The sequence below is a fragment of the Cajanus cajan genome, chromosome 5, assembly GCF_000230855.2.
Source record: "Cajanus cajan strain Asha chromosome 5, NIPB_CcT2T_4, whole genome shotgun sequence".
In the NCBI taxonomy this organism is placed as follows: Eukaryota; Viridiplantae; Streptophyta; class Magnoliopsida; order Fabales; family Fabaceae; genus Cajanus; species Cajanus cajan.
In genome coordinates, this window is record NC_138521.1 from 69,896,479 (window position 1) to 69,924,098 (window position 27,620).

Here is a 27,620-nt window from a genome sequence, read left to right on the forward strand (position 1 = left end):
CTCAAGCATGTTTGAATAAAGTTTTTTTTTTTTAAATAGAGCTTCTTTACAAAAAATAACTCTTTATTTTTAGTAGAGAAACTCCCTAACACTTCTAACTTATATGCAAATGGGTCATTAGTATTTTTTTTTATCAAATAAACAACATCTATTATCTAGTGGTAGGGGTGGCAATGAGCCCAATTATAAGCCCAAAGACTTATTATGATGGGGACGGAAAAAAATTGTCGTTGTAATTATTTACATGTTTTATTTTAAATAATGTAATTCATTAGTTAAAGTTTATAAGTAGTAAATGAAGTGAATGGTAAGTTATAAGAAGGGGGTTGGATTGTTTTGTTCTTTAAAATCAGTTATTTATGAAAATATGCTCTTCAAAAGGTAATCTTCTAAGTATTTAAACTTAAAGTATTTTTCTATATCGTTTATGATCTAACTAGTTTTCACAATAGAATTTGTGCAACAACAAAATAAAAGATGTAATAAGGCAAACAAAACAAGTAAAGAGATGGAATTAGAGAGATTGCACACAAAATTTTATACTAGTTCACCTTAATTGGAGTACATCCAATCCACACACAAATTTGTGAGATTTTCATTATCACACTTAACTACTATTCAAGAACAATTCAGTCACTTATTAATATAAGAACACTACTACACGGTCACCTACAATTAATGATACACACTTAACCACTTTATGAGATTTCCATACTTAACAACTTGTTGAGAAAATCAACCTCACAGACACCTCCAATGAGATTACACGACCATTGTTGTGATTCCTTTCTACCTTCCTATATCTCTGCACACTTTGGTCTAGGTAGAAGAGATTTTACAAAAATGGGTTTTATAACCTTACGCATAACTAAGATGATAGCAAGTTCCTTTATAGTGGAGCTTTCACTAGGGAAGAATTGCATTTCTTTTTCTATTACAAAAATGATACAAAATAATGAAGTGGAGTTCTTTAAATGAATTAGAGTATGAGGCAAATATTACAACTTGATATCTTGTGTTTTGCTAACTCTCTTTGATATTGCTTGCTTAAAAAATGTAGCATTAGTCTTCCTTTTATAACCATTGAAATAGATTCGTTGTGACTAACTTAATTTTTAAGCAAACCTAACATCATTGTACTTTACCTTTTTGGTACCGTTAGTTTTTCTTCATCTGAGGTACCTTCTCAATAGATATTCTCTACAAACCTTATGATTAAAGTATTTAATACAAGTCTTTTGAAAAGTTGTGTTTTAACTGAAATCTTTTGATAGATGCTCAAAGTGTTTATCATCTAAACCAAGTCTTTAAGACATTTTTCGTAAGAGAAAATGATTAATTTAAACCTTTTTGAATAGAGACACAGAATGTTCATCTTTTTACTTATGATGAACAAGACTCTTGGTGCTAAATGGTAATTCAAATAGATTGATTGATGTTTTGTGAAGCTTCTAAACTGTTAAGCTTAGACAATCTTTTGAGTAATTATAAACAACTTTTGAGACACTTAAATGATCTTATTAGCACACACATAAGAACTTTTTTTGTACTAAATTTTGAAATTAAGAGTTTATTGTTATTGAAATTTATATTTAGGCAACATTCAACGATAGAAGTCTGTTAGAACTTTACAATATTATTTATTATGTGTCTAGTAAAAATTTTTCAATTAAAATTATTTTTTCTAACAATTTTATATCAAATATATTATATATTTATTAAAAATTAGAAATTTATGAGGGAGAGGGCTAGGCCCGTATATGTCTCTCTACATCAGTTTCTGAATGAATCAAACTAGTTTAAAAATAATTCAAAACTCAATTTGTTTCATAAGTTAAATGGATCAAACTTGAGTTAAAAGTTGATCTCGATAAATAAATGAATTAAGCTTAAGTTGCATATAGTTTGTCTCATTTGATCAACATATAAAATATTTAATTTATATAATTAACTTTTTTATTTAACTATAGTTTATTAAAATTTGAAAGGACCTTCAAAACTTTAATCATATAAGAAGTGTGTATCTTAGGATTTCATGGTTATAGTGAATTAGATTTTCTATCATTTTATTTAAGGTGAAATATTTTTTATTCATGCAAACTTTGGTTGTAATTATATTTTTTGTTACACCTTACAAAACTAATAAAATAAGTTATACTTAGTCTTCCTAAAAAAAAATTAAAAATAATTATTTTATCTAAAATCTATTAATAAATTAAAAATATGAAATGTACAAGATTCAAAAAATTGACTTAACAAATATTAACGAGTCTCAATTTGACTCATTTTAAAATCCAATTGTAACTAAATATCAAAATAAAATATATATTTTATCTTTAAAATCCAAATATTATACATTTTTTTTAATATTTGGTTCAATATTTTGTTTACCTTTTATCTTTTTCAACATATAATTTTCATATTTATTTAATTTCTCATCTTTGTGAGAATATCATTTCATATTTGTTTCAATATTTTTTCAAAAGAAGATTATTATAATTAAAAATAATTTTATATTACAATATAAATTATTTATCATAAATCTAAAATTTAATTAATATATTTAATGAGGATTCTTCCTAGCCTAATAGGACAAAAGAGCAATCAATTTTAACTCTTTTAAGATAGGTTAAGAAAACATATTAAATATAAATAAAAAATATTATAAATTTAGTTAATATAAAATAAATAACTATCTTATACATTACGCATAAAAAATGTTAATTTAATTCAAATTTTATACATAATCAACCAGTCAAAAATAATAATTAGTAGATCTTTTAATATAGTTATCATATTAAAAATCAATAAACTTATAGCGTTAACATCATACATTGTTTACTCTATTATTAATTACATTTTTAATAAGAATAGTTTACTGACTTGAATTCATTTAAAAAAAAATCTTTTTTTAATATAAACTTACTAAACAAAGTATTGATTTAAAATTATAAACTTAATTAAAATACACTAATAACGTAAAAGTTATTTATTACATTGGTATCTGATCATAATAACGTGTTATATATAATAACATCCTTTAACTCTTATAATAATTATCTTAAAATTTATATATATATATATATATATATATATATATATATATATTTTATATTATATTCTTTATATTGATTGCTTATTAAAATTGAACTCTGAAATTATACAGACGGTACATGGATAAATAATATGAATTTAATCCAAAGTATGAATATTTGTACTCTATCAGTCAGTCCTAATATCTCTAAAAAGTCCTTATCCCATGTGTGTATATTATGACTCGGAGTTGAAATTTCTATGATTGAGACTACCAAATCCATCACATGCTTCACAGTGAAATCACAATGGACAAATGCAAAAGTGAAAGTAACAAATTGAGTCCTCCTGTGGGCACTATCAAAATTTCATTACACATGAATGAAGAAATGAAGCTGTACAAAAAATGTGCTTGCTGCTTGCAGCATGCAAGAATGCAAAAATGAGTAATCCAAATAATTGTCTTATAGGAAAGAATATGACTCAATCTGATATAGCAATGGCTAATCACTTTTTCATGGCCTTCAAGCAGGAACTCAATAATATGAACCTTTTGTTGAAAAGTACCAATCACATGACTGCAGTTTTTCCGTTGATACTCATAAGGGAGAGACAATCCGAAAGGGTCTCAAGATCAGGACAGGGTTTGGGAAGAACAGAATCTGAAAAACCGTAGACATTTGAGCATTTCCAAGTGATGGAAGAAAGAGAATTTAGAGACAAAGTTATGTTGGAAAGGCATATGTTGGTGAAGGGAGATTCTTGTAGTCCTGCAAAGTTTCCAGCAATAGTGATGTTTGTGCCTGTCATATCTTGCAAAATAATGTGGTCCAAAAGTGGGAGAGCATTAGGATCAAATTTGTCATCAGGATGAGATCCACAATTACCTGTGGCAGCTATTGCTGTGTATATATTCTCCATTTCTATGTCTGTTACAATGATTTCCTTCATGTAACCACCTCTTCCCCTCATGGTTCTGAACTCAATGCCACTATTTGAGTTGTAAAGATGAACATTCTCCACGAGAATATTTGAAATGCCACCAGACATGTCACTGCCAAATGCAATAGTAGAGCCAGAATAGGCCTGCAGATGCACCCTTCTGATGTGTACATTCTCAGTTGGCCTGCCATAGGCAATGCCATATTCGTCCCAGCCACTTTTGAGGGAAATTGCATCATAGCCAGTTGCAATGAGACAATCCTCTATGCAAACATGATCAGAAGAATCTGAAAACATTTTTAAGTGCACAAGAATTAGCTATATGACCACCACAGGTAACATTTATTATAAGAGAGAATGTTACTAATTTTCACAAAATTGACCAAATATAAATTCTATAATATGTAACACACCTGGTACTATGCCAACAGTATAAGGGGATTCTGGAGGAGCAGAAATTGAAATATTGTGAATATGTACATTGCTGTGTCGGAGTACATTATACATATAACAAATCAATATCAGTTTCGGAATACATTATACATATAACAAATCAATATCAGTTTAGCTATCAAAAAAGTATAACTTAAAAGTAATCTAGAAGCAAAGAAAATACCTGCAATAAACTGGGTGGATGCTATATGCAGGAGCATTCAAGAATATAAGATTTGAAACAACCACATGATGAGATGCCACTAGTTCAATCAGATGAGGACGACTGTAGTTAAGGGAATGAGAGCTAAACAATTCCCACCAAGCCAATCCCATGCCATCAATTGTTCCACTATTGCCTAGTAATAACCCATAAAGATATGAAAATTCAAGCCATGTAAAAATCCATGAAAAGAGGGAAAATAAAAGATATTGGGAGTGGGAAAAACCTGTTATGACCACATCATGTAACATATACCCATTTATTAAGCTCTGATATCTTCCCCCAGGAACTTCAACTCCTCGGCCATAAGAAGGTAAGGGATCAACAACTTCCCAGTGAAATGGATCCTATTAAAATAAGAATGTCATGCATCAAAGTCAAGAACAAGAAACAACACTTGCGTTTAAGAGTAACCCCTAGAATGGAATATGTTACATGTAATCATTTACTGTCCTGGTGCACAAGAATTCAGTAAAAAGGACAATTTTCAAAAGCTAGTAAAATAAAAAGCAAAAGGTGTAGTACCTGAGATCCAAGAATGTTAGCACCTTTTTCCAAGAAGAGTGTAAGATGACTAGTAAGATTGAAACTTTGAGTGAGCCATGTTCCGGGTGGCACATATAACTGAGCACCACCTTTGTCGGCAAATGACTTGAGATAGAATATGGCATTCTGGAATGCAATAGTGTTCAACGTTTTACCATCCCCAACCGCGCCGAACTCCAAGATTGACACAGTGTGTGGTCTTGGTTTTAGTGCCAGATTATGCTCACATTGTCCACCATCACCATTAACTCTGACATCATTGCTCAATGCCAGCAGCAATAGCAATGCCACCTGAATGAGGATTTAGTGAGGGAAATCAAAACATTGATTCATTCTCACAAATAAGGCATCCTAGTATCCTACAAATACAATAATTAATCACAGATTCATAGAATTATGTCCTAGATTGATTCAAGACAAATAAATAGATAAAGAATCTTCTTCTTGGAACAAATAATTCACTTTCCATTACTCATAAGTATTTCCGACAGGAATGCACAACTAACTACCTTAGTTAACAAAAATACTGAAAGTGAAGAAATTCATAGCAAAGACAATAATAATTTAGCAGAAGGTTAATCTTCATCAATAATGAACTACGAATACTATGTGTTAATGAATTGAAAGCAATTGACAAAGACTTGGAACAGAAAAACTGATGTATTACAGATCATAAAGATTTTCATTGGAGTGAAGCCTGGCATCGACATCAATACCATTGCCTATGAAAGGAACAAGACCAAACTGTATAAACCCAAATGGAATAAAAAACAAGGGATAAACATATACACCAACCCAATTACTCAAACATTTAAAATCTATTTAAAGATTTAGAATTGAAAACAAGTTTCCTTCACAGTTATCAAACCAAAAGCAATACAAGACAATAAGACGAAAACAAAATCAAGAAGAGAAACGTACGTACTAGCATGTTCTTGGGTCAAAACTTCTGACAGCACGGTGCTAGAAGAAACAAAGGTAGTGTGGCAAAGCACCGAGAAGAAAAAAAAAGTGTAGACAGAGAAAGAATATTGAGAGGGTGGAAGAAGAAGCAAGGTGAAGAGAAGGACAGAGACAGCTTTATGCAAGTTAGTGAATATATTATAAGCATTAATCATGTAAATGACAGAAAAGGAGAGGATTAATCGTCCTTTCTTCTCTGACATGTACGCACACTTTTATATGTATATATTACCAAAACATTTGTAAATTTAGATCATATCATTATATATGGATACTAATTAATAATTATATAATTACATTAGCAGTTGTTTTGCTTTATATAGGATTATACATTTTTTGGTTTATATTATTTTACTTTTATATAAAATATGGTAAATAATAAATATAAATTAGTTTTTAATTCGAATCTTGATTCATTAATATACAAGAAATTAAGTGATTATTTGAAATATATACATAATAAACTTTCTTGTAATTAAGGATGAAAATATATCATGTTTTAAAGAGGAGCTTGTGATCTAATTTATTTAAAGTTTAACCTGTCTTGATTTATTTAATAAAAATGTCATATTTAAACTTTTTAAAAAAATTATTTATTTAAAAAGATTAAACTTAAATTTATAAAAAAAAATATATTAAATGTTATAGGTCAATTTATTTATCTATGTTATATAATAAAAAATAATATATATATATATATATATATTTCTAATAATATTATTAAATAAATAAATTTGTAATATATAAGTTTAAGTTATTAATATTTTTACATTTTCACTACGCTTAAATATTTTACATTTTATTTTTATGAAATAAAAAATCAAAAATAAAAAAACTCTAGTAATTGCTTCTTTGTCTATTTTTTTCCTTCACATTCATGATTAATTATTTGGAATATTTTAAGAGTTAATCACCTATATACTGTTAGTGTAAAAAAAATTTACACTGGCAACCAATCATATATTTAATAGTGTCATGTTATTTGCTTATTTAATGAACTAAAAATAAAATAAAATAATTTAAAAAATATGACTGGTTGTCCATGTAAATTTTTTTTACACAAACAGTGTATAGATGATTAACTCATATTATAAATGGATTAGGATTTCGAAAGACTATTTTAATATGAAAAAGTCTTGTAGATTTTAATGAATTTTAAAAAACTTTGAAGGAATGTTGTGACTTTTTAAAACATGAAATTTAACAGAGTTTAGATTTTAATGGATTTTAACAAATTTTGATGGATTTATATGTAAATTCTACTAAAAAAAATCTAACAAAAGTCATTCTTCAAAATAATAAATTGAAACTCTATGTTTTTTAATGTCAGTTGACTAAAAAGATCACTGAAGAGAAAAAAAGGAGAAACAGAAAGAAAAGATAATATGAGAAAAAGAAAAAGACATGAGAAGAAGGGTGGGGGAGTGAGTTATATGTAAATTATATTAAAAAGTCTCACAAAAATCAATTTTCAAAATAATCAATGAAAATCTCCGTGTTTTGAATACCAATATTTTTTTAAGTGAAAAAAAAAATCTTAATTAAATATCACCATATTTTTATGTACTTATAAAAAAAATTATTAATTATCTTAATTAAATATCATGTGATTTTTTTTATATTAAATAAATTTTTTTGATTCAATATAAAAAAAAATTGTAATAAAAAAATTCTTTAAAATCCTTAGAAATCTCAATCCAACACATCCTATCAGATTTTTTTAACATAAAATGTCTTTTTTTTGTTATAGTCAAAGCATGAGTAGGATATGCATGAGTTGTAGCTTTTACATTCCTTTTATTATTTATTTTAAACTCTAAATTTTAATAATAATATAATCAAGTATTTTTATGGTGCAAATTAAATATACTCACATGTACTTAAAAATAGATTGTTGGCTCACTTAAAACTAAGTTCATTGAGTTATTTAACTTTGTTAATGTAAAACAAGCTAATAGGTTAAATTAGACCTTTAAAAAAGTCATGTCAAATTTATTAAAAAAAAAAAGTTTATGATAATTAATATATTAAATTTAAACTTTAATTTTATAAAACATATTTGACTTGTATATTTAAAATCTCACTTAACTTGACTTACTCTCATTCTTAATTGTTTATATGATTTAATATAATAAAGAATTTTAAAAAATATTATGTTGTTAAATGCATTTAAAAATATAATCTACAGTAAAATTATTAATTTTTGAAAAATTACTTTATAAATTATATATAAAATAATTTTTAATTGATTGATTATACAAAATTATTTAAAAAATTTTGATTAATAAAATTTTATTTTATTTAAATTTTATTATATCAAAATGATTATAAAAATTATTTTATACTAATTACTTTAAAAATCATATAATTTTTATTTTTGAACTTTAAATTAAATCAAATGTTATTTAATATATAATCATATTATTGTAAATTAAATAATTTAAATTTTATTTATATACAATGTTATTGAAATATATTATATATTAATTTAATTTATTGAAAATATACAATGAAGTGATTTTAATTTGTATAATTACATATGTAATAAATTATTTTAATTTATAATTAAATAATTAATATAAAAATATATCCTTTATATATAGATAATTACATTATTATACAGTTACAAATTGTCATGCATGAATTAAGTATGATAAATTAGTTAATTTGTACACTAATTATTTTTAAAAAATACATTAAAAGTTGCAAATTAGTTAAAAGTAAGTTTATATTTAATTAAACTCGGTTATCATTTAACAACACATTTTTGAAACAATGTTTATTCGATTCCATAAAGATGTCGCTTTCCTTGCTAACAGATGAGAATTTCTCAAGTAAAAAACAACAATGATATTGGACATCCTTTAATGTCAAACATTTTATTAACATCAATTAATTTTCTTTAATTCCCCTTTTTTTATTAAATTATATCATTTATTATATTTATATTTCTTATTTTTTTTATAGGTGTTAAATAAGTTATTATATTGAGTATTCACAAATATTTTTGAAAAAGAAATTGGCATTAGAAAATGAAAAAAAAAAATGCTTCAGTGTGTGAGATGGGAGAGGGTGTATGGGGTGAGTGAAGTGAGGGAATAAAAAATGGAATAATAATGTGGAAATGGACAGAACACTAAGGAGAGTGGACCCCACACCAATCATCAATTGCTAGCCTGGCGTGCCCGATTCACGTAACTCAACTCAACACTCTTATCATAATATGACTTTCTATTCACCAAAAATACAATCATACAAATCACCTTATTAATATGCATAAAACATCTATAGATGTATTTTTAATAAACTAATCTCGATGGATGAATATATATATATATAGTTTATATAAAAACGATTTCTTATTTTAATGTATACATTATTTTTAACAATTTAACCATTTTAAAAAATTGTATGAATCACAAGACAAAAAAAAAAGAGTCTTTTATTTTATAAAAAAATTATCTATTAATGACTGCACAATACTCCTACTAATATGTGTATTTAAAAGACATGGTGGATTCACGATTGTCTCTTTTCCACCAATGACAAATAATGTTATACAATCATGTTCAATTATTCATTCACTAGTGTAAAAATTGGATTTAAAATCGGAGTTTTAAGATCGGTTACAAGATAACCGATCTTAAAAGTGAAGCGGTGACAATTTTGTAAATAACATGAACACTTTTAAGATCGGTTGAAATTTAACCGATCTTAAAACTTTTTAAGATCGGTTAAAATAACTGATTTTAAAAGTACTTTTAAGATCGGTTATAAAAGAACCGATCTTAAAAGTGGCACTTTTAATAAAGGTTATAATATAACCGATCTTAAAAGTGTCACTTTTAAGATTGGTTCTTTTATAACCGATCTTAAAAGTACTTTTAAAATTGGTTATTTTATAACCGATCTTAAAAGTGTCGGTTCTTTTATAACCGATTTTAAAAGTACTACTTTTTTTGAAATCAGTTATTTCAAAACCGATTTTGTATGTAGTATACAAAATCGGTTATCCCAGAACCGATTTTAAAAGTATCGTCAGAAATCTTTTATATTCCTGCATTTTCATTCTCTTCAATCTTTCCCTGAAGCTCTCATTTAGTCTCCAATAAGGTAAATTTCGTTGTCTCTTTCGTTTTCATTTTCGTCTTTTCATGTTCTTCTTGTGTTTCTTTTTGTTTTTTCATGATTTCTCGTTTCTGTGTTGTAGATCTAGTTGTGTTCGAAACTAGAACGGCCCGTTCTGCAAGGAGAACAGCCCGTTCTCCAAGCAGAACAGGCTGTTCTGCTTGGAGAACGGGCTGTTCTCCTCGTAGAACGGGCCGTTCTACTTGGAGAACGGGCCGTTCTCCTAGCAGGACGGGCTGTTCTGCTTGGAGAACGGGCCGTTCTCCAAGTGGTCTTTTAGGCCTTCCGATCAGACTGGAACGGGCCGTTCCGGTTTTGGAACGGTCGTTCCAGTTTAATTTTTTTTTCCACATCCGGACTTTTAAAATCGGTTATAAAACAACTGATTTTAAAAGTTAACTTTTAAAATCGGTTGTTTAACCGATTTTAAAAGTCTAACTTTTAAAATCGGCTCTTTTAAGATCGGTTCAAGAACCGATTTTAAAAGTCAAAAATAACCAATTTTAAAAGTCTTTTTTCTACTAGTGATTATTATTAACCAATCTAGAAATAGAATTAACTACATAGGTTCATTTCTGAATGACTCATTGTATGTTTGGAACAACAGTAAACCCACGTCGCATCACATTTGTTTCTATCACACCAGAAGACAGAGGTAGGAATTAGGAGTTAGGAATTGAAATGCATTGCATTGTGTATTTGCTTCCAATGATTGCTCGTGTGTGGGGTAGTGCATGGTGTGAGCAGCATTAATAGCACATAACATAACCTAGCACCTGCTATATTCTAATTATTAGCAACCCGCCAAATTAAAGTCATGTTTGGTGTTCAATACTGTGAGTTGACAGATGTTCCAAATTACAATCTCTCGCTTAATGGAAATAGATCAGCAACAAAATTAGAAAAGGAGAGTAGGGATAAAAATAAAGACACTTATAATTTATTTGGAAAATTGCTCATTGAATATATATAAGGGTTGGCACTTAAGTCGTCGCACTTACGTGTAGGTATAGCCTTAGATGCGAGTCCTTTTGATAATTAAATATTCTGTCAATTAATTGCTGTCATATGGTGTTCTTTTGTTCTTTTGTGTGGTAATTGGCAATGATAAAGTTCATGGGAGCCATGCAAGGGATTCTGAGCATTAATTCAAGACTGCTATAAACATTACTATTCTGGCTGTTTTCCTGGTTTTGACGATTGTTCTAATGCTCTGTCAACATTCAACTAGCTGGCTTTCTCCTGCTGGTTTATATTATTTTATTTAGGAGAGAAGAAAATGGAATTAAGTTTTTTTTTTTTTTAAATTACAAAAGTGTAAATGTATATATAGTTATATACCAAAATTGGGTATTGATGAGTGAATTGTGCACATATTCTTTAAGGTCTTCAAGTAAAAGAAAAAAAAAGTATAATCAAGAAGGAAGATGAAAGTAATTAATCAGTTTTTTTAACTCCATGAGTTAATATCATAATTAAACATATATTTTCATGTATTGTAAGAATGATTAATTTAATGAAAAACTTGTGTTCAAATTCATCATATATAAAAACTTCCAATCTTACTATGTACGAAAATTCAATAGACAAATAACAATTACCGTATCATAGTTTGATCGAGTAAGTTAAAAATAAGATGACAGCAAAGTCAATAAACATATTTCACACCCATAACATCATAAAAGGGAAAACAACTTTGATATATTGTATAACCTTTTCTTTTCTAAATATTGGGATTATATTTTTTCTTAGTACATACTAACTTTTTATTATTCTTAAATTATACTCTTTGACGAGGGGTCTCATAATTAATATGATTACAAATCCATGCGGCCATTGCAGATGAATCCACCAACCAATATTCTCTACCCGCAAATCTCAACAACATTAGTATTTTCTTGAGTTTAGAACATTTTAATTATGATGGACGAGTCCCAATTTCTAGAAGAGATAGATATTGAAGAGAGCACGTCAGTTTGTAGCAAGGGCCAAGACAGGGTGGGGAACAGAAAAAGCAGAAGGCGAGAGCTCTCATGATGGATTATGGTCCAATATAAGAAATATAGACATTCCAAACCTCTATAGATGGAAGCTGCAGCAAGGTCCCCTTAATCACGTCATTTTCTGTCACTGTTTTGTGCATGTGCCCAACCAAAAGACAAACACTACTCACTGAATTATTTGTCCCAAAATATCATGCTGTGCTAAGATCAGGTTCAACCTTATTCTTCCAATGCAATATTAATAAAGTTGATCATGCACCAAGCCAAAGCTGGAAACTACTACTCGAGCACAAGCAGTACACTTGTCACCAACACCTACATTATCGTACGTACTCGTATGCTTTTCAGTATATATATATCTTATTACAATAGAATTAGTTTCAGATGAAGCATTTTCAACTAATCAATTCACCCAACAAGAAAAACATAAAAGAAAAAAAAATGGTTAATTATACGTATTCAAATGGTGTCCAACGTACGCGTGTAGGATCGATATGCATGTTCAACTGTTTGACTTAAACAGTGGATAAAGGGACATATATACGCAAAAGTTTTACATCTTTTACCAAAAAAAAAAGAGACGAGAGAGAGAAATGCAATGTTAGGCTCACAAAAGTTAGCTCAATTGATTTTCCCTTGTATAGTCAACGTATTTACGTGGATTAAACTCCACTTTACAAAGTGAGGGTTGGGGGACAGGGTTATCTTCAGGTACCCTTACCAATAAATTGATTAGCATTACTCCTATTACGGTCATTTTGGCCTAAAATTAAAAAAGTAGTTTTATACCTTAGTGTAGGACCACATATACAAGTGTATATACGTAGTCTCTATTCCCAAACAAGCATTTCTCAGCCTCTGGCTGTTAAAGATAGAGATCTAATTCCAAACAGTCCAAAGTTTATTAAGAGGGAAATATTCTGCCGACTACATCTAAACAAAAATACAAGATCTGCACGAGTCAACAAAAACATCTGTTGCTACATGATCTGCCCTCATCTTTCAAGGCAAATATAGCCACAATTTTGTTTGATTGAGCTTGTTTCTCACTGGATAGGCTTGCTGCTGATTACTCCAAAAAACTCACAAGTAATGTGGAATATCACAAAGCTCTTTCTCTCCCTAATGCTCTTCACATTGGTCCATCACCATGCACGCACTAATTGGCTAATTATAATATTGGACTAGACAAACTACATTATTACTTTTCTTGTTTTGTCGTCTGTCTTTATTTTCGCTTCATTTATGCGCAAAAAAGAAATTTCCATATCATCGTGGGAAGCTTTTCTAAACCATTCCAGTGAGGTAAAAAAGTTGTGACCGAAAATATCATTTTATTCTTAGAGAAACTAACTCACTAAATAAAAGTTATACTCCTTACAAAAAAAATAGAAATAAAAAATAAAGAAAAAGAGAAAAATAACTCATAATTAGATGTCATATGACACAATAATAAATTAACATCTATATCTCAGAAGATAATACATATTATTAAACAATAAAAGTGTAATTTCATTTAAATATTATTAAATATAATTTGTCACGGTCAATATTGCAATTTTTATAATCAATAAATGAATATTTAATTATAAAAAATTATGAAATTAAAATTGTGATACTAGAATTGAGAAATTAAAAAAATGATGATAAAAATTCCTAATCAAATATTATGATAATATTAAAAGTACAATTTAATCAACCCAATTTTTTCTCATTCATTTTATATGAACAAAAATAGTCATTTTAAATTGAAAAAAAATATACTATAAGGATAAAACCAAGTCTGACTTATTTCACTTAAAATGAAAATGTGTTTAACTTTAACTCAGATTAAAATTAAAAAAAATTGTTTGAAAGAAATAAAATATTAAATTAAACACTCGATCCATAAGATCAAGACATTAAAATAAATATGAGACTCAATTTATAAAATGCTCTATTCAAGAATTTAAAAAAATATCTCCTAAAAATATTCTAATTAAAAAATAACTAATAAAAATTGATGAAAGACTTTAGTGTTATGGAAACGCTCATGTTTAAAATGATACTACCTTTTTTTCATTGTAAAAAAAAATCATGATAATTCATCATTTAAAATGTCATGTGTTTTTTTTATTTGTCGTTGTGACAAGTATTCTTAATCTCTCTCACACACTTAAAGCTCAATTACCAACAAGTCATTGTTGAATAATACCAAATTTAGTTTTTTTACGTAAACTTTTAAATTTGAATCTTATGAATAAAAAAATAAGTGATTGAGATAAGAGATCTCTCTAAAGATGATTAAATCAAGTTCTTTAACTTAGATTATGTTTCGTACGAATAACATGGTTATAAAAAAAGAGAGAGATTAATTTTGCTCACAATACTGTGACTGTTGTTGATTTGAATAATTTTTTTAACATGATAAAAACTGAACCCAGATAAGTTGTTTATCCACCACGTCAACCTATCATATTAAATGTTATGTGGTTGATATCACGAGAATCAGATATATCATTGAAAATAAATTTTAAATTAAATAAAAAACATTTTATAATGTTTTATTTAATAATATTAAAATAATTAAGATTTTTTATGTCTTAAATTAGGGTGTTTATGTCAACTTGACCCATGACTCAACCTGATCCAAAAGAATTTTTAATGGGTTCAAGTTTAATTAGACCAAATGTATTTAATTTTAAGGATGTGTTTGGATTGTTTTTGGATTGTTTCAACTCCATTCAATGTCATGTATTTTTTAAGAAATAATTATGTGTTAATAATTTAACTTTTGGCCTAATAAATAATGTTTTATTTAACATTATACTATATTTATATTAATATTATTTTTCTTAAAATATATTATAAAATATACCTTAACTATAATTGTATGTTTTTTAATTTTACAATTTAACTATGTTAAAATTAATATATTATGCTAACAAGTTGAATTATCATGGTCTTTTTCCATATTTATTTGGTTGAGTTTGAGTTCACAAAATTAACTGTATTAAACTTTAGAGTCAAGTAGAGACAAAAATAAACTCACTCCATGAACACTTGCTAATTTTTTGTACTATGATATTGACAATAGTATCTACCAATTTTGCCAGAAACTAATCATTATGCATGTTTTTTATTTGGCAAAATTGTAATTTTAAACTCTCTTTTCGTCAATTTGCAAATTTGGTACCTTTATTTAAAAATAAGAATATGTAGTCTCTTTAATTTTAAAAACACAAATTTTTGATTTTCTTGTTAAATTTACATTTTTATGTTTACTCAATGAGTCTCTTGATGTTAAAGAGTGAAATTTCCCTAGTAGATTTCTACTGATCTTCAGTTTAACAAGTAAAGTTTTGAGTCAAACTAAACATTAGTGAACTTTGACTATTACTAAGGGGATAATGAAGTTTGATACGAGAATCCTAGCACGTCATTAGTCATGGATATATTTTATCTACTACTCTATGTATAAAAAAATGTCAATGTTTACTCATACTCGTGACATTTTAGTAACATGATATGTAAAGATAAAAAATTTTAAAAATTTAAATAAGATTTATTAATAAAATAAATACTAATCATTCATTAAAATATATATAAATAGATATTTTTTTATGTTATTTTTAAAATTTTATCGTTACATATTACATTAATAAATACAACATCACTTAATTGTTGAAATGTCACGTAACAATGTCAAAATTTAATTATCAATTTGAATAGATAGTAGAACAAAAAATTCTATTTTTAAAAATAAAAAAGACTAAATATCACTATTTTAAAATATAAAAACCAAAATTACAAATTAACAAAAATAAAAAATAAAAGTATAATTTATCCTTTTATTTTTATAATTTGATGTCGTTCATTATTGTTATATAAACTTTTACATTGTGAACTAAGTAAAAATTACTGTCAATACAAATTTTAAAATGTTTATATAAAAATCATCAACTTTATCATATATTTGATGACGGTATAAGCCATCCATGACTCCATCAATAACCTTTTTTGTTTTAATATTCAAGATGAGAAATAGTTTGTTAAAAAGTTATATTTGATGGTAGTTACATATATAAAAATATCTTTAGAAAATGTGCACATGAAAAATATATTTATTAATTTTGTACTAAATATTAAAACAGTACATTTTCTAATAAACTATACAGATTTGAAATTCTTTGTTAATATATATATATATATATATATATATATATATATATATATATATATTAATTTGAGACATGTCCCGTGTAAGTTTTAAAAGAAAGTTATAATATTCATACCTTTCAAACAAGAAATATCAATTCAATAACACATTTTTTTTATCAAATAAATAAAAATAAATAAATAATATAATATTGACACACAAAATACATACATATATAATATGTAATATATCTCTTTTTATTTAATTATTTATTTATTGGTGAAATCTTTTTTATTTATTGACTTAAATGTGTATTTTTTTTCTTGTAATATGTGGAAATTTTGTTTAAATCCCTACTAATTTTTTATTTTAAAAAACTAATTTAAAAATAATAATATATTACAAAGACTAAATAAAAAATAAATATATCATAAAAGCTAAAATAAAATAACAAGCATAAAAAAAGCAAATTTAAAATGAATATTTATAAAAAAATAATTTTTTACAAGGATTATTTAAAAATTGTTTTACAATTATCAAAATAACACAGGGGAAAAACCATATTTAAAAATGTAGATATTATAAAAAAGAAATTTGTATAAAGTATAAACCCTACTAATCGTAAACCTCAGGGGCTCCCTTTCCAGCGATAGCTGCAAGTGACTCAACTCGGCAAACAAAACCTTAGTTAGAGCTGCAGCAATGGCGGCGAAGAAGCAGGACGCCGCAAAAACCAACAAGAGAAAGCGACTTAATACTGAAACTCACGAAGGTCCCTCTAATTCCAAGGTTTCCAAGTTCGTTGCCTCAAAGAAGCACAAACCAGAATCGGTTGGTAAAGAGAAGACGAAAACTCCTCTTACGGGCCGAGAACGTCGACTTCAAGCCAAGGTTTCTCCTCTTTATTACATTTGTTCGAAATATCATAGTATGTATCTGTTGCGCAGTTTGTGATGTAGATAATAGTACTGACATATTGAGGTTTTGTGCAATTTCTGATTTGTTTTATGACAATTAAATTAATTGGAGAAGCATTTGTAGATTATTTGTTTTGATTGATTTGTTGAGGCTATGATTGTTTCAACTCAGGAACTCGCGGATGCCAGGAAAAAGAAGAGAAAGCGGCATTACACTCTTGAGCAAGTGAGTACATACATATTCATATTTGTACATATTATTAATTTATATATTGTTCTTTTATCAGTTGAGTTGAATGTTTGATGGCTGAGAGTTCATGAGGTGTTATTTAATTTTAATTTATTTTTGGTTAATTATAAACAGGAGCTTGCACGTCTATGGGAAAAGATGAGACGTCATGAGATTGCTAAAGAGGACAGAGCTAGGTATGTTCCTATAAGAAAGATATTAGGGACTGATATTTCATAGATGGCAACCTAAGCCTTTTGTTTTTTTATTCTCCTTATGGCTTTGGACTTTTATATAATTGAAGGTTAGTGACAGAAGCGCTGCAAAAGATGAAGGGGAAGATTGCGGAGATTGCAGGGTCTCACATCTCATCTCGTGTTCTTCAGGTATATTTGTTTTTGATACATATTTGTTGTAATTTTTAATTTCACATCCTTTTAGAGGTTCTTGCAGTTTAATTCTTTTGCATTCTTTTTGTTTTAATTTAAAGACATGTGTCAAGCATTGTTCACAAGTCGAAAGAGATGCAGTATTTGAAGAGCTTCGACCACATTTTCTAAGTCTGGCATACAATGCTTATGCTGTTCACTTAGTGAAAAAGATGCTCGACAATGGTAATAGTCTATTGAAATATACATTGTTATTTGTCGCGTCACGTGTTCTTTCTTGTAATCAGTATTATCCATTTTCAGCCTCAAAGAAACAGCTAGCAGGCTTTATCTCCACTCTTCATGGACATGTTGCTCCTCTTCTTCGCCATATGGTTGGATCAGTTGGTATGTAACTTAGGGTTAGGTAGTATTTTGCTTGTGGTTGTTCATGGTTTACTTCAGACATAATTCAAAGATTTTAATGGTTCATTAGAGGAAAATTTGTCACTTTTTTTTTGAGTATGTGCCTGTCTAGCTGCATATTTGGATCTGGATTGATTCAATAACACTCTTCTTGCTAAGTTTCTGCTGATTTTCATGCACCGATATAAAACTGTTAAATGTTAATAATTTGAATGTCAGCTTGTAGCCAAAGTTAACTTCCCTACAATAAGTTTTGTGTGTCTAAATGTTATGCAGTTGTTGAGCATGCTTATGAATTAGCAAATGCTGCACAAAAGCAAGAACTGCTTTCGGAATTATACTCCGCGGAACTTCAGTTGTTTAAGGATCTAGTCTCATTGAAAGAGAGCAGGTAAAGAATCAGCTGTTAGGAATTATGTTTTAGCATCTTGGATAATGTTGGTAATCTACAATTCTAAATCACTATAAGTTGTTACATATTTAAAATTGTTTAGAAAATAGTTACTGGAATTTGAAATATGTAACTGTTTTCATGGAGAGAGGGAGAGTGCAAAAGGACATATCCAACCTCTGCAAAATTTACATAGAAAGGAAAGATTAAACTTCTGTTCCCACTTTTTTAATTTCTTTGGGACCTGCCTATATTTGAATGCCTTTCGGGAACTTTTGGGAGGGGTCAGGGGTTATAGAAACTGGGAAGCAAAATTTATGCAATATATAGTTAATTAGTTTTTTGACTTTTTGCTTGATATTCCACTACTTTATATGTAAGTACACTGAAGAATATGCCATCATACCATGGTTTTAACAGTCTGATAGATAGATTACATAATTAAGTTCAATTTGAAATACATTAGGAAACATAGTACATTAGTTCTTTGAACTTAACTTTCATTTATATACTTGTAGATGGGTAATTGCCTGATATTAATTTGTATTGATAATTTTATTTTATGAAACTGGAAATTGCAATAATTGTTCTTCTATCCCTGAATTGATGTTAATTTCATAATTTTACTTATCTTAACTGGATGTGTTAAGATATTCAATATGGTGTTTTTTCCCTCTTGCTGGAGATTTTCCTTAGCTTTTAATTGGATGCCAGATTATTAGATGTAATGTCCAAGTTGGGTCTACAGAAAGGTTCAGTTTTGCGACATATGACATCAGTGATTCAGCCAATTTTAGAGAAAGGGATAGTTGACCACTCTATCTTACACAGAGTCTTGCTGGAATATTTTAGCATTGCTGATAAGGTACTTCTCTCCTATTACCCCAATATTTCTTCATGCCTTTTATTACGGCAACAAATTTCAGCATGGGCAATAGCTTCTGTTATCTAAATAAGGTTTTTTTTAAAGTCTTCTGTCACAGATATAATCCAACAATTATCAAGTCCACTCATTGTTAGAATGATTGGTACGAGGGATGGAGCTAAAATTGGAATTTTTTGTGTAAAATATGGGAATGCCAAGGTGTGTCTCGCAACTTTTTTCTTACCAATGAAAATGTTTAGAGTACTCAAGATGATTGAATGCAATATATGATTTGTTCTTCACATTCCATTCTTAGGAAAGAAAGAAGATTATCAAAGGATTGAAGGGGCACATAGACAAAACAGCTTATCATCAATATGGGTGCATGGTATGTAATTTGCTCAGGCTATGTTATTGGTTGCCCAGCCTTTGTAAGGTTTTGTTGTGCCTCACACTTATCCAGTCAGATTTTAGTATGAATATCCAATTTTTATAATTAAATTTCAGGTGCTGGTTTGCATCCTTTCTGTTGTTGATGACACAAAACTGATAACAAAGGTTTGTTTCGTTTTGTTTTGATTGTGATTTTCTCGTGAATAACCATTATTTCTATATTGTATATAATGAAATTTGTTCTTCATTTTAAGCATTAAAGCATTCCTCTTGCAGGTTATCATTCGTGAGCTTCAGACAACTCTAAAGGAGCTTGTTCTGGATAAGGTTTCTCCTACCATTCTTTACATATGATGTTTGCAAGCATTATAGAAGAGAAGTCTATTGTTTTCATCTATTAATAAAAATATTCTTAGAAATCTTTTGTATGCACAATGCATCTGAGCAGTTTGTATTCTTTGCAAGTCTTTTTCCACCCTAGCACCTTTGAACTCAGCCTGTAAACAATATAGAAAGATTATTTGTTTTATATTTTCTTATGATGTGTATTTATTATGTTTTCTGGTTGTAAGTTTCTAAGTTCTGTTGTTTACTTCTGAATTTTACAGAATGGAAGGCGACCCTTACTCCAATTATTACATCCTAATAGTTCACGCTATTTCAGTCCTGATGATCTTGCTTCCCTGAGTTTATCTATACCTTCTCTATCTCTCAAGGTTATTTTTGAATCTATCTTTTCTGTTTTTGTGGTACTTTGAAGCAGCAATATAGTAACTATTTTGATTCTGTCAGGATCAGTCAGAAGCAAGCTCTCTGACAGAAACTTCAAATGTTTCACTTGGTGACAAGGAATCCAAGGAAGACATTGAGGTAGCTGTGGATGAAGTTAATAAAGATAAAACTTCTATAGATGATTCTGACCTAGCTGAGAGTGGGAAAAAAGACCCATTTGTTAGAAGGCAGGAGCTATTGATCAAGAGTGGACTTGCAGATGTGGGTTGATTTAGCTTTTATTCTAATTTTGTTAATGTTTCACTTGTGTTTTTAACTGATGTTTAACTCCTTTCCTTAATCTTTTGTTCGTGATTTAATTCTGATAAAAGAAAGTTTGTTCACATATTTCTGCTGAATTTAGAGGGTGGAGATATTTAATGAGAGAAATCAATCTGTTAGGGAGAATTTAGAGAATGAAAAATTTTCTTATTGAAGAATGAAGAGAATGACATGGGTTTAGCCTATCATCCATACAAGAAATTCTTGATTGATTTAGTGGAGTCTATTTCCTAGGTTAATACACTAATACCCTTGAGGACTCTAAATGCCTTTTATCATGTGATAAATGAATATTTGTTAATTGCATTCATCGATTATATCCAGCAATTTAAATAGTGTTCACAGAATCATATTACTTTCGATCCTTTTTAAGTGTCAGCTTTGTTGTTGTATATGTCATTAATATTTTAATAAAATAGGAACTTAAGTGTTTTTCTTAACTCCCATGCCACAACCTTGAAAACACGTTTAGGTAGTATTGATTTTGATGATATGCAAATCTGGGACCAGGTCAATTAATTGTGAATTATGAAGTTGCGCTGAAAATACTGTTTGATTGTAACTTGCTATGCAGAGTCTTCTTGATGTATGTATTGAGAGCGTGGGAGAACTGATACGGTCAAATTTTGGTAAAGAGGTCTTGTATGAGGTAAGGATGATATTGATATTATAATTTCACAAATTCTATAAATTTGTTTCCAAGCATTGCCTTTTTGGTAAATTCAATTGCACATGCAGGTTGCAACGGGGGGTTCTGATGGCATAATGCACCCAACATTGGATGATAAGATAAATTCTCTCCACAATGCAGTAGCTTCTCTCGTAGCAATGCCTAAATCAGAAGATTCAGAAGAAGAGCATGTCCTCGAAAATTTCCATTCAAGTCGGACCATTAGAAAACTGATTTTGGATTGCCCCAGCTTTGCTTCCGCCTTGTGGGAAAAAGCTTTAAAAGGGAAAAGCGAGTTATGGGCGCATGGCCACAGGTAGGTTTCATTTACTCTTCAGATTATTTTCCAATGAAATAAGGGTGCAAAGGACCGATTTGTGACGTATTCTTTGTCTTGTCAATGTGATTGCAGCTGTAAGGTTATTTCTGCATTTTTGGAATCACCAGATCTGAATGTACAAAAACTTGTAAAAAAAGAGCTACAGCCTTTAATTGATAATGGAATTCTCAAGAACCCAAAGCCTAAAGAACAAGCAAGCCAATAATTGCCGTGTATGGAGAAGGAAACTATATCTCGAAGGGACGGGTTTGGCGCACGATAACAGTAGCTGAGTTATGAAGCGGATGCAGTAACAAGCTTCTTTTTTGGATTTGTAGAAAACGAGTTAAAAGACACAAACTAAATTTGATCGAGGAAGCTACTGTTGTAATTTTGACTACCAAAAGAAATAGTGCAAGTTTATCGATTATTATGTGTAATTTTGCATATTTAAAATGCAGCAATTTTGCAACACAGGGAGTAATGTACCATGTATGGCATTTATTGTGTTTGACGGATTAATTTGATTTTTCAAGCGTTGTTGCTCGTAATTTTTAATTCGTCAATGCATTTTTAACGCCCAGAGGTTCTAAATGAATCATATATATCACATGACAATTTCATAATGAAATGCAGTTAATCCTTTAAACAAGCGAGAAGCTGACAAACACATTGCGTTAAAAAATTGTTTCGAGCTAACATTTTGATGGGACAAAAGCGAATCTGCTAGTAAACAAACTCCTCGATTTGACCTCAAAAACTGGAGAGGCATGCTGCGCTCCTCCCCTTCCATTGTGAAGCATACTATTTCTCTGCAAGTACCAAAATGTCGAAGAATTCTTGTAATTATAGCCCCTCAGGTGAGGGTAGCCTTGGTACAAGTAGTCCGATGGATTGAAAACTGGGGTTTCTTTCTCGAATCTTTGCAGTGACTTGCTTCTATTTAGAAAGCCAACTGAGTTGTAGTGTGGGGATTCTTTCCTCGACATTGAATTTGTTCGCAAACAGTTTTCTATAACCTTAGCCTCGTCCATGAATCTTTCCCTCATGTCCCTAATATTTCTCCAAAGTTTGAAAGATCTTGATCTGGTTATGATGTTCCATGCCTTAAAACCTGACCCACTTGAATTTCCAGGGACATTTCTAGATGAATACGGAATTCTTTTGCACTCGAAGCAGAAATGCTTGCATCTCTCCGAGTCAAAGGCTTCTCTCTTTTCTGCATTAGATAGACATGCATATGCCTACAAGAAAACGGGGTGCAGTAGATGAGATGTTGAGATTGTATTCCACTTCACCCATAATTGGGTAGGAATTTATGGTATATGCTTACATGGGGTGTTGATAACACACCTTCAAAGTTTAGAACCACCAAAGAATAAACGTTCATTGGTTCTTTGATATTTGATATATTATATCAGAAAACATAACAAAAATACCTCAGAAACGAGCTTGAAAGCAATTTCAGCCTTGGGGTGTTTATTCTTATCTGGGTGAACTTGTAAGGCTACAGAAGCAAAAAAGAAAAAAAAGCTGCTCATTATTCATGAAAAAGAGAGAGAGAATGCAGGTTTCACATAGCCACAGAACAAGTTAAACCTACCAAGTTTGTGGTAGCGTTTGCGAATGGCGTTCACCCCTGCATTTTCTTCCACCTATGAGAATTGAGAACCCAATACGGCATCATTAAAAGGAACCCATAAACGTTTTGCTTCAACAAGAAAGGTTAAAGAACTTACTCCAAGAATGCAATACCAGTCAACAAAAATCGCATTGGCTGATCTTGAGAAAAGTGTATGAACACACACCACGGAACGCGTGGAAATGGAGCAAATCTCTAACACTAACTTGGCTTTGGAGTCTGATTCTTGTCCCATTCTCCCCATTGGAGAGTTGATATGATTGCAAGTGAAGGACAAAACGCGAAATAGGGCTACAAATAGTGCAAGGTGCTTTTCTTTTTGTTGGTTTTCGGAGGGCAGTAATAACCAGAGATGTAGCGGTTAACAAAAAATAGCAACCTTTGCGGAGGAAATATTTGACACTAGATCACTTGAGAGGTTAACGTTAATCTCTCCAAATGCCACTCATTGAGAGGACTTAGGGAGGGACATGTAGCCCTTACGTTTTTATTTTTCTTTTCATCTTTAAATTTAAATTCAAATAATATAATGGTGTTATATTACTTCCATGTTAGTTGGATTAACTAAGTTGTTGTTGCCGTTCTCTACCGCCTCCTGTTATTTGTTGCAACATTTAACAACTTAGTAACATGTTTGGATGAAAATAGAAACTCCTTTTTGCAGCAACTGTGACAATTGTTAAGGACTTTAGGGTAGTTATCTAAAGTACTTTGAAAGAATGATCAAGAATGTGTTTGGAAAAAAAATTTACATGTTTAAACCAACCTACATCAACGTGTGTTTGGTTTATCATTTAAAAGATATTCAATAGACTCACTCATTCTAATATACAAAACATAGAATTAATTTTGTCCTATTAAATTAAATAAAAGTTGCATTGAATGTAACTTATTCCTAAACATACCATTATCTCCAATGACACAAGGTGGTTGCTTATCCATTTACGACTTTGGAATGTACAAACTTTCCTTTAAACACACACTAATCAGATGTGTAATTTGATTAAGCCATTTACCAGTTATTTTTTCTGGCCAGTTTTAATGATTTATCCTTCATCATCTGTTTCAAGTATAGCTTTTATTTTGTGAGGTATGTCAGTGTAATGTGGAAAACTAAAACTCACAAAAACATTTATGAAAAGGAAGCACCCCGTAACACTTGTGCAGATGAAACGTGACAATTAGTTGTGGAAAATACATGAAGGGGCCAAGGGCTTTGGGAGAGGTTTGGAGGGTTATGTTATGCTGCAACTGTGGTTGTGGTAGGTAGATTGCAATATTATTTTGGTACTATGCCCTTAAATTCAACGAGAAATTACCCGTGAAGATGGGATGGGAGCGTTCTAATAGGGTGACCCACTCATATAATGCTCGGTTGAAGCTAGGCATATAAAGGTGCTAAGGGTAGGTTAAAAAATTCATCAAATCATCTTATAGGTCCCTACCTTGTGTCCCTTTGTTCAAAATAACTTATCATTTTTTCATCTTCTTCTCATAATTCATCATGGGAGCCATGTACAATGCATCTCCATGGAAATTACCTGCTAGAGTTGGTTGTTCACTTACTAATAATGGTTTGGTTGAAAAATAATTATCTATTGTAAATATGCATTTAAACTTCAGCTATGGTTACTCTTTTTATTTATTTATATATATATATATATATATATATATATATATATATATTATTAAAACAAGTTGTGAAAGCACAAATTAACATGTTACAGTGAAGGTTTTTAACCCTTGGAATTAATTATATTTACTAAATAATACACAATTTAGTGTATTAATTGCAGTTTTTTGGTTTGTAAGAGCAGTGAAAACGTCTTCTTCGTTATGATATGTATTAGTTGAGCCTTAGGTGAAAATGTAACAAACATTGGTGCGGTGCCTTTTAGAGGAAAGTTAGTTTGTCCTGCTTCAAGTTTCTTTTGGCCTCAATCCTCAAACCACTTGATGCCTTTTCCAATTTCCCATCACCAATCGTTAGTTGGAGCAGACTATGGATTCGATTCAAGGAACATATTTGTTTTGTACTTTTCAATTATTGAAGCACTTTATAAAATATTTCCTTCATACAAAGTAGTAAAAAAAATTGAATCAAATAATTCTATGTACTATTCCTTAAGACATTGGTAACTGAAATTTTGTTTTGAGTTTAGCAACGGCATCTAAGATATAGGCTTTGGTTTGCATGGGGACAAATTCCAGTAGGGTAAGATGGTACTAAATTTATTTATTATACAGTATTATTTTGAAGCTCTCGTATCCCAACATAGAGGTCAATAATGTACTGAAATTCAAAACCCAACACAAAAAAATTGTGAGACAGGGTGGAAATCGGAGTCTATGCAAATTTTTATTTGTTTAATTATGTTATGTTATGCATAGGGCACTGTTCATGAGGAAATTTTCTACCACCCAAGTTTAAAGCATGGCGAATTCCATTTAATCCAATGACAAGAATAGCATATTGCTTTGAACACCTTTGGAAAAGAGAAAAGAAAAGTTAAGCACCTAGGTCTTCGTTGAACGTATTTATTCTGCCATTCCAGTGCTACATTTTCTGGACAAAAAAAAGTACTTCATTTTTGCGTAAACATGACTCAATACAAGTTTCTGAATTCAAAATGAAGCTGCTATGCTATCCGTTACATACTTATATTATCAGCGTAGGTCCTGCGTAGGACGGCTGAATAAAAAAATTAAGTACATAAAAATGTTGATTTATTCTTTTTGAAATTTAACATTTATTATAACTATTATATATATAATATATATTTATACTATAAATAAAGAAAAATCCACGAAGACCAAATTAGTTAACCCATGCAAATTTGTGTTCTATAAATGAAAATTCACAGGGACCAAATTAGTTGAGTAGATCTCGATATAATTATACATAATAGTACCATCATCAATAAAAGATTACACTACTTGCCAGTAACAGTTTCTCAAGTCTAACCCTAATATGCTCTCATACAATATATAATTATCACGGTCCAAATTATAATGGAAACATAAAGGTAAGTTAGAGTTTAAAAATAATGTATTGTCACATATTCTTCCTGGAAGATCTCCTAACATAAGTAATCTAAGTAATTCCACCCTATCAAATCAACCCAATCATTTTTGCACTCGAAATGTTAGCTTGATCATAGCAAAATGGGATATCAATTTTTCCTCTAGTTTTTCGAGTTTTGTCACTTACATTAGGAAAATCTAATTTCATCATTGGAATAGTATAGTTGGGTATAAGTTTACCATGACTTTAATATGCATTACTAAGTCTCATGAAATTCGCTCACTAATTATCCTCAAGGAACCACACAACCTTTTCAGGTACTTGGTTAAGGGTTGTGACCGTTGACCTCCTACGTTATTCAACCGCTTATTAAGGACCTAGAGGATACATCAATATACCTCAAAATCCACTTTAAGAGACACACCTACTTTAAGAGGATTTTTCGACAGTGGCCTACTCAAACACCAATCCAAGGTTCACTATGTGAAATCTTTAGTTTTCAAAAACAATTATTCTTCTCAAGTTCTAAGTTAGCCAACATGTCTTAATGCCATATTACATTCTCAGCATTCACACATTATCATACATCATCTATATTTGTCACGTCAATTCAATACATATAGAGATGAACAACATCATCCATTCATGACATATCAATGCTCTCCAAAATCATATACATATATACATTATACATACTCATCGTCATCCAACACCATATAAATATCTACATATGTCATATCCAATCAACATATGCAGAACTATCATCATACACCATACAACGTGCAATCGAATAACATAATCTACTCATATTCATCACATAAATTCACCAAAAACATCAACATATAATCCAGGCATCATGCACCCGACTTAATATATACCTTGCGTCTGGTGCCATCAAGGTAGGAAGCTCTCTG

At 29.7% G+C, this 27,620-nt stretch overlaps 3 protein-coding genes across 5 annotated transcripts; 1 reads left to right on the forward strand and 2 right to left on the reverse strand.

Annotated features, from left to right (window-relative positions):
* Positions 1–3,358: 3,358 nt before the first annotated feature.
* LOC109808464 (Pectin lyase-like superfamily protein) lies at positions 3,359–6,328 on the reverse strand. 2 transcript variants are annotated; one of them, XM_020371485.3, is made up of 7 exons: positions 6,102–6,328; positions 5,156–5,467; positions 4,857–4,977; positions 4,592–4,766; positions 4,389–4,459; positions 3,921–4,262; positions 3,359–3,803 (listed from the first exon to the last, which is right to left on the reverse strand). In XM_020371485.3, exons 1-7 carry the CDS (start codon positions 6,105–6,107, stop codon positions 3,604–3,606), a joined length of 1,227 nt encoding a protein of 408 aa, XP_020227074.1. In that variant the 5' UTR covers positions 6,108–6,328; the 3' UTR covers positions 3,359–3,603. The 2 variants fall into 2 exon arrangements, with proteins under 2 accessions (XP_020227074.1, XP_020227072.1); XM_020371483.3 differs by having other exon boundaries at positions 3,359–4,262; positions 6,102–6,326.
* Positions 6,329–17,025: 10,697 nt separating this feature from the next.
* Positions 17,026–22,590, forward strand: PUM24 (pumilio 24). Of its 2 annotated transcripts, none has more exons than XM_020372074.3 (17): positions 17,026–17,299; positions 17,498–17,551; positions 17,690–17,751; positions 17,859–17,940; positions 18,045–18,168; positions 18,247–18,330; positions 18,625–18,739; positions 19,454–19,604; positions 19,710–19,823; positions 19,921–19,992; positions 20,112–20,162; positions 20,274–20,324; positions 20,606–20,713; positions 20,796–20,990; positions 21,625–21,699; positions 21,789–22,036; positions 22,133–22,590. In XM_020372074.3, exons 1-17 carry the CDS (start codon positions 17,111–17,113, stop codon positions 22,263–22,265), a joined length of 1,908 nt encoding a protein of 635 aa, XP_020227663.1. In that variant the 5' UTR covers positions 17,026–17,110; the 3' UTR covers positions 22,266–22,590. The 2 variants fall into 2 exon arrangements, with proteins under 2 accessions (XP_020227663.1, XP_020227662.1); XM_020372073.3 differs by having other exon boundaries at positions 17,027–17,299; positions 20,790–20,990.
* Positions 22,591–22,609: 19 nt separating this feature from the next.
* On the reverse strand, positions 22,610–24,122 carry LOC109808898 (Chaperone DnaJ-domain superfamily protein). The gene is made up of 4 exons (XM_020372075.3): positions 23,779–24,122; positions 23,643–23,694; positions 23,479–23,546; positions 22,610–23,283 (listed from the first exon to the last, which is right to left on the reverse strand). Exons 1-4 carry the CDS (start codon positions 23,923–23,925, stop codon positions 22,735–22,737), a joined length of 816 nt encoding a protein of 271 aa, XP_020227664.1. The 5' UTR covers positions 23,926–24,122; the 3' UTR covers positions 22,610–22,734.
* Between the last annotated feature and the right edge of the window lie 3,498 nt (positions 24,123–27,620).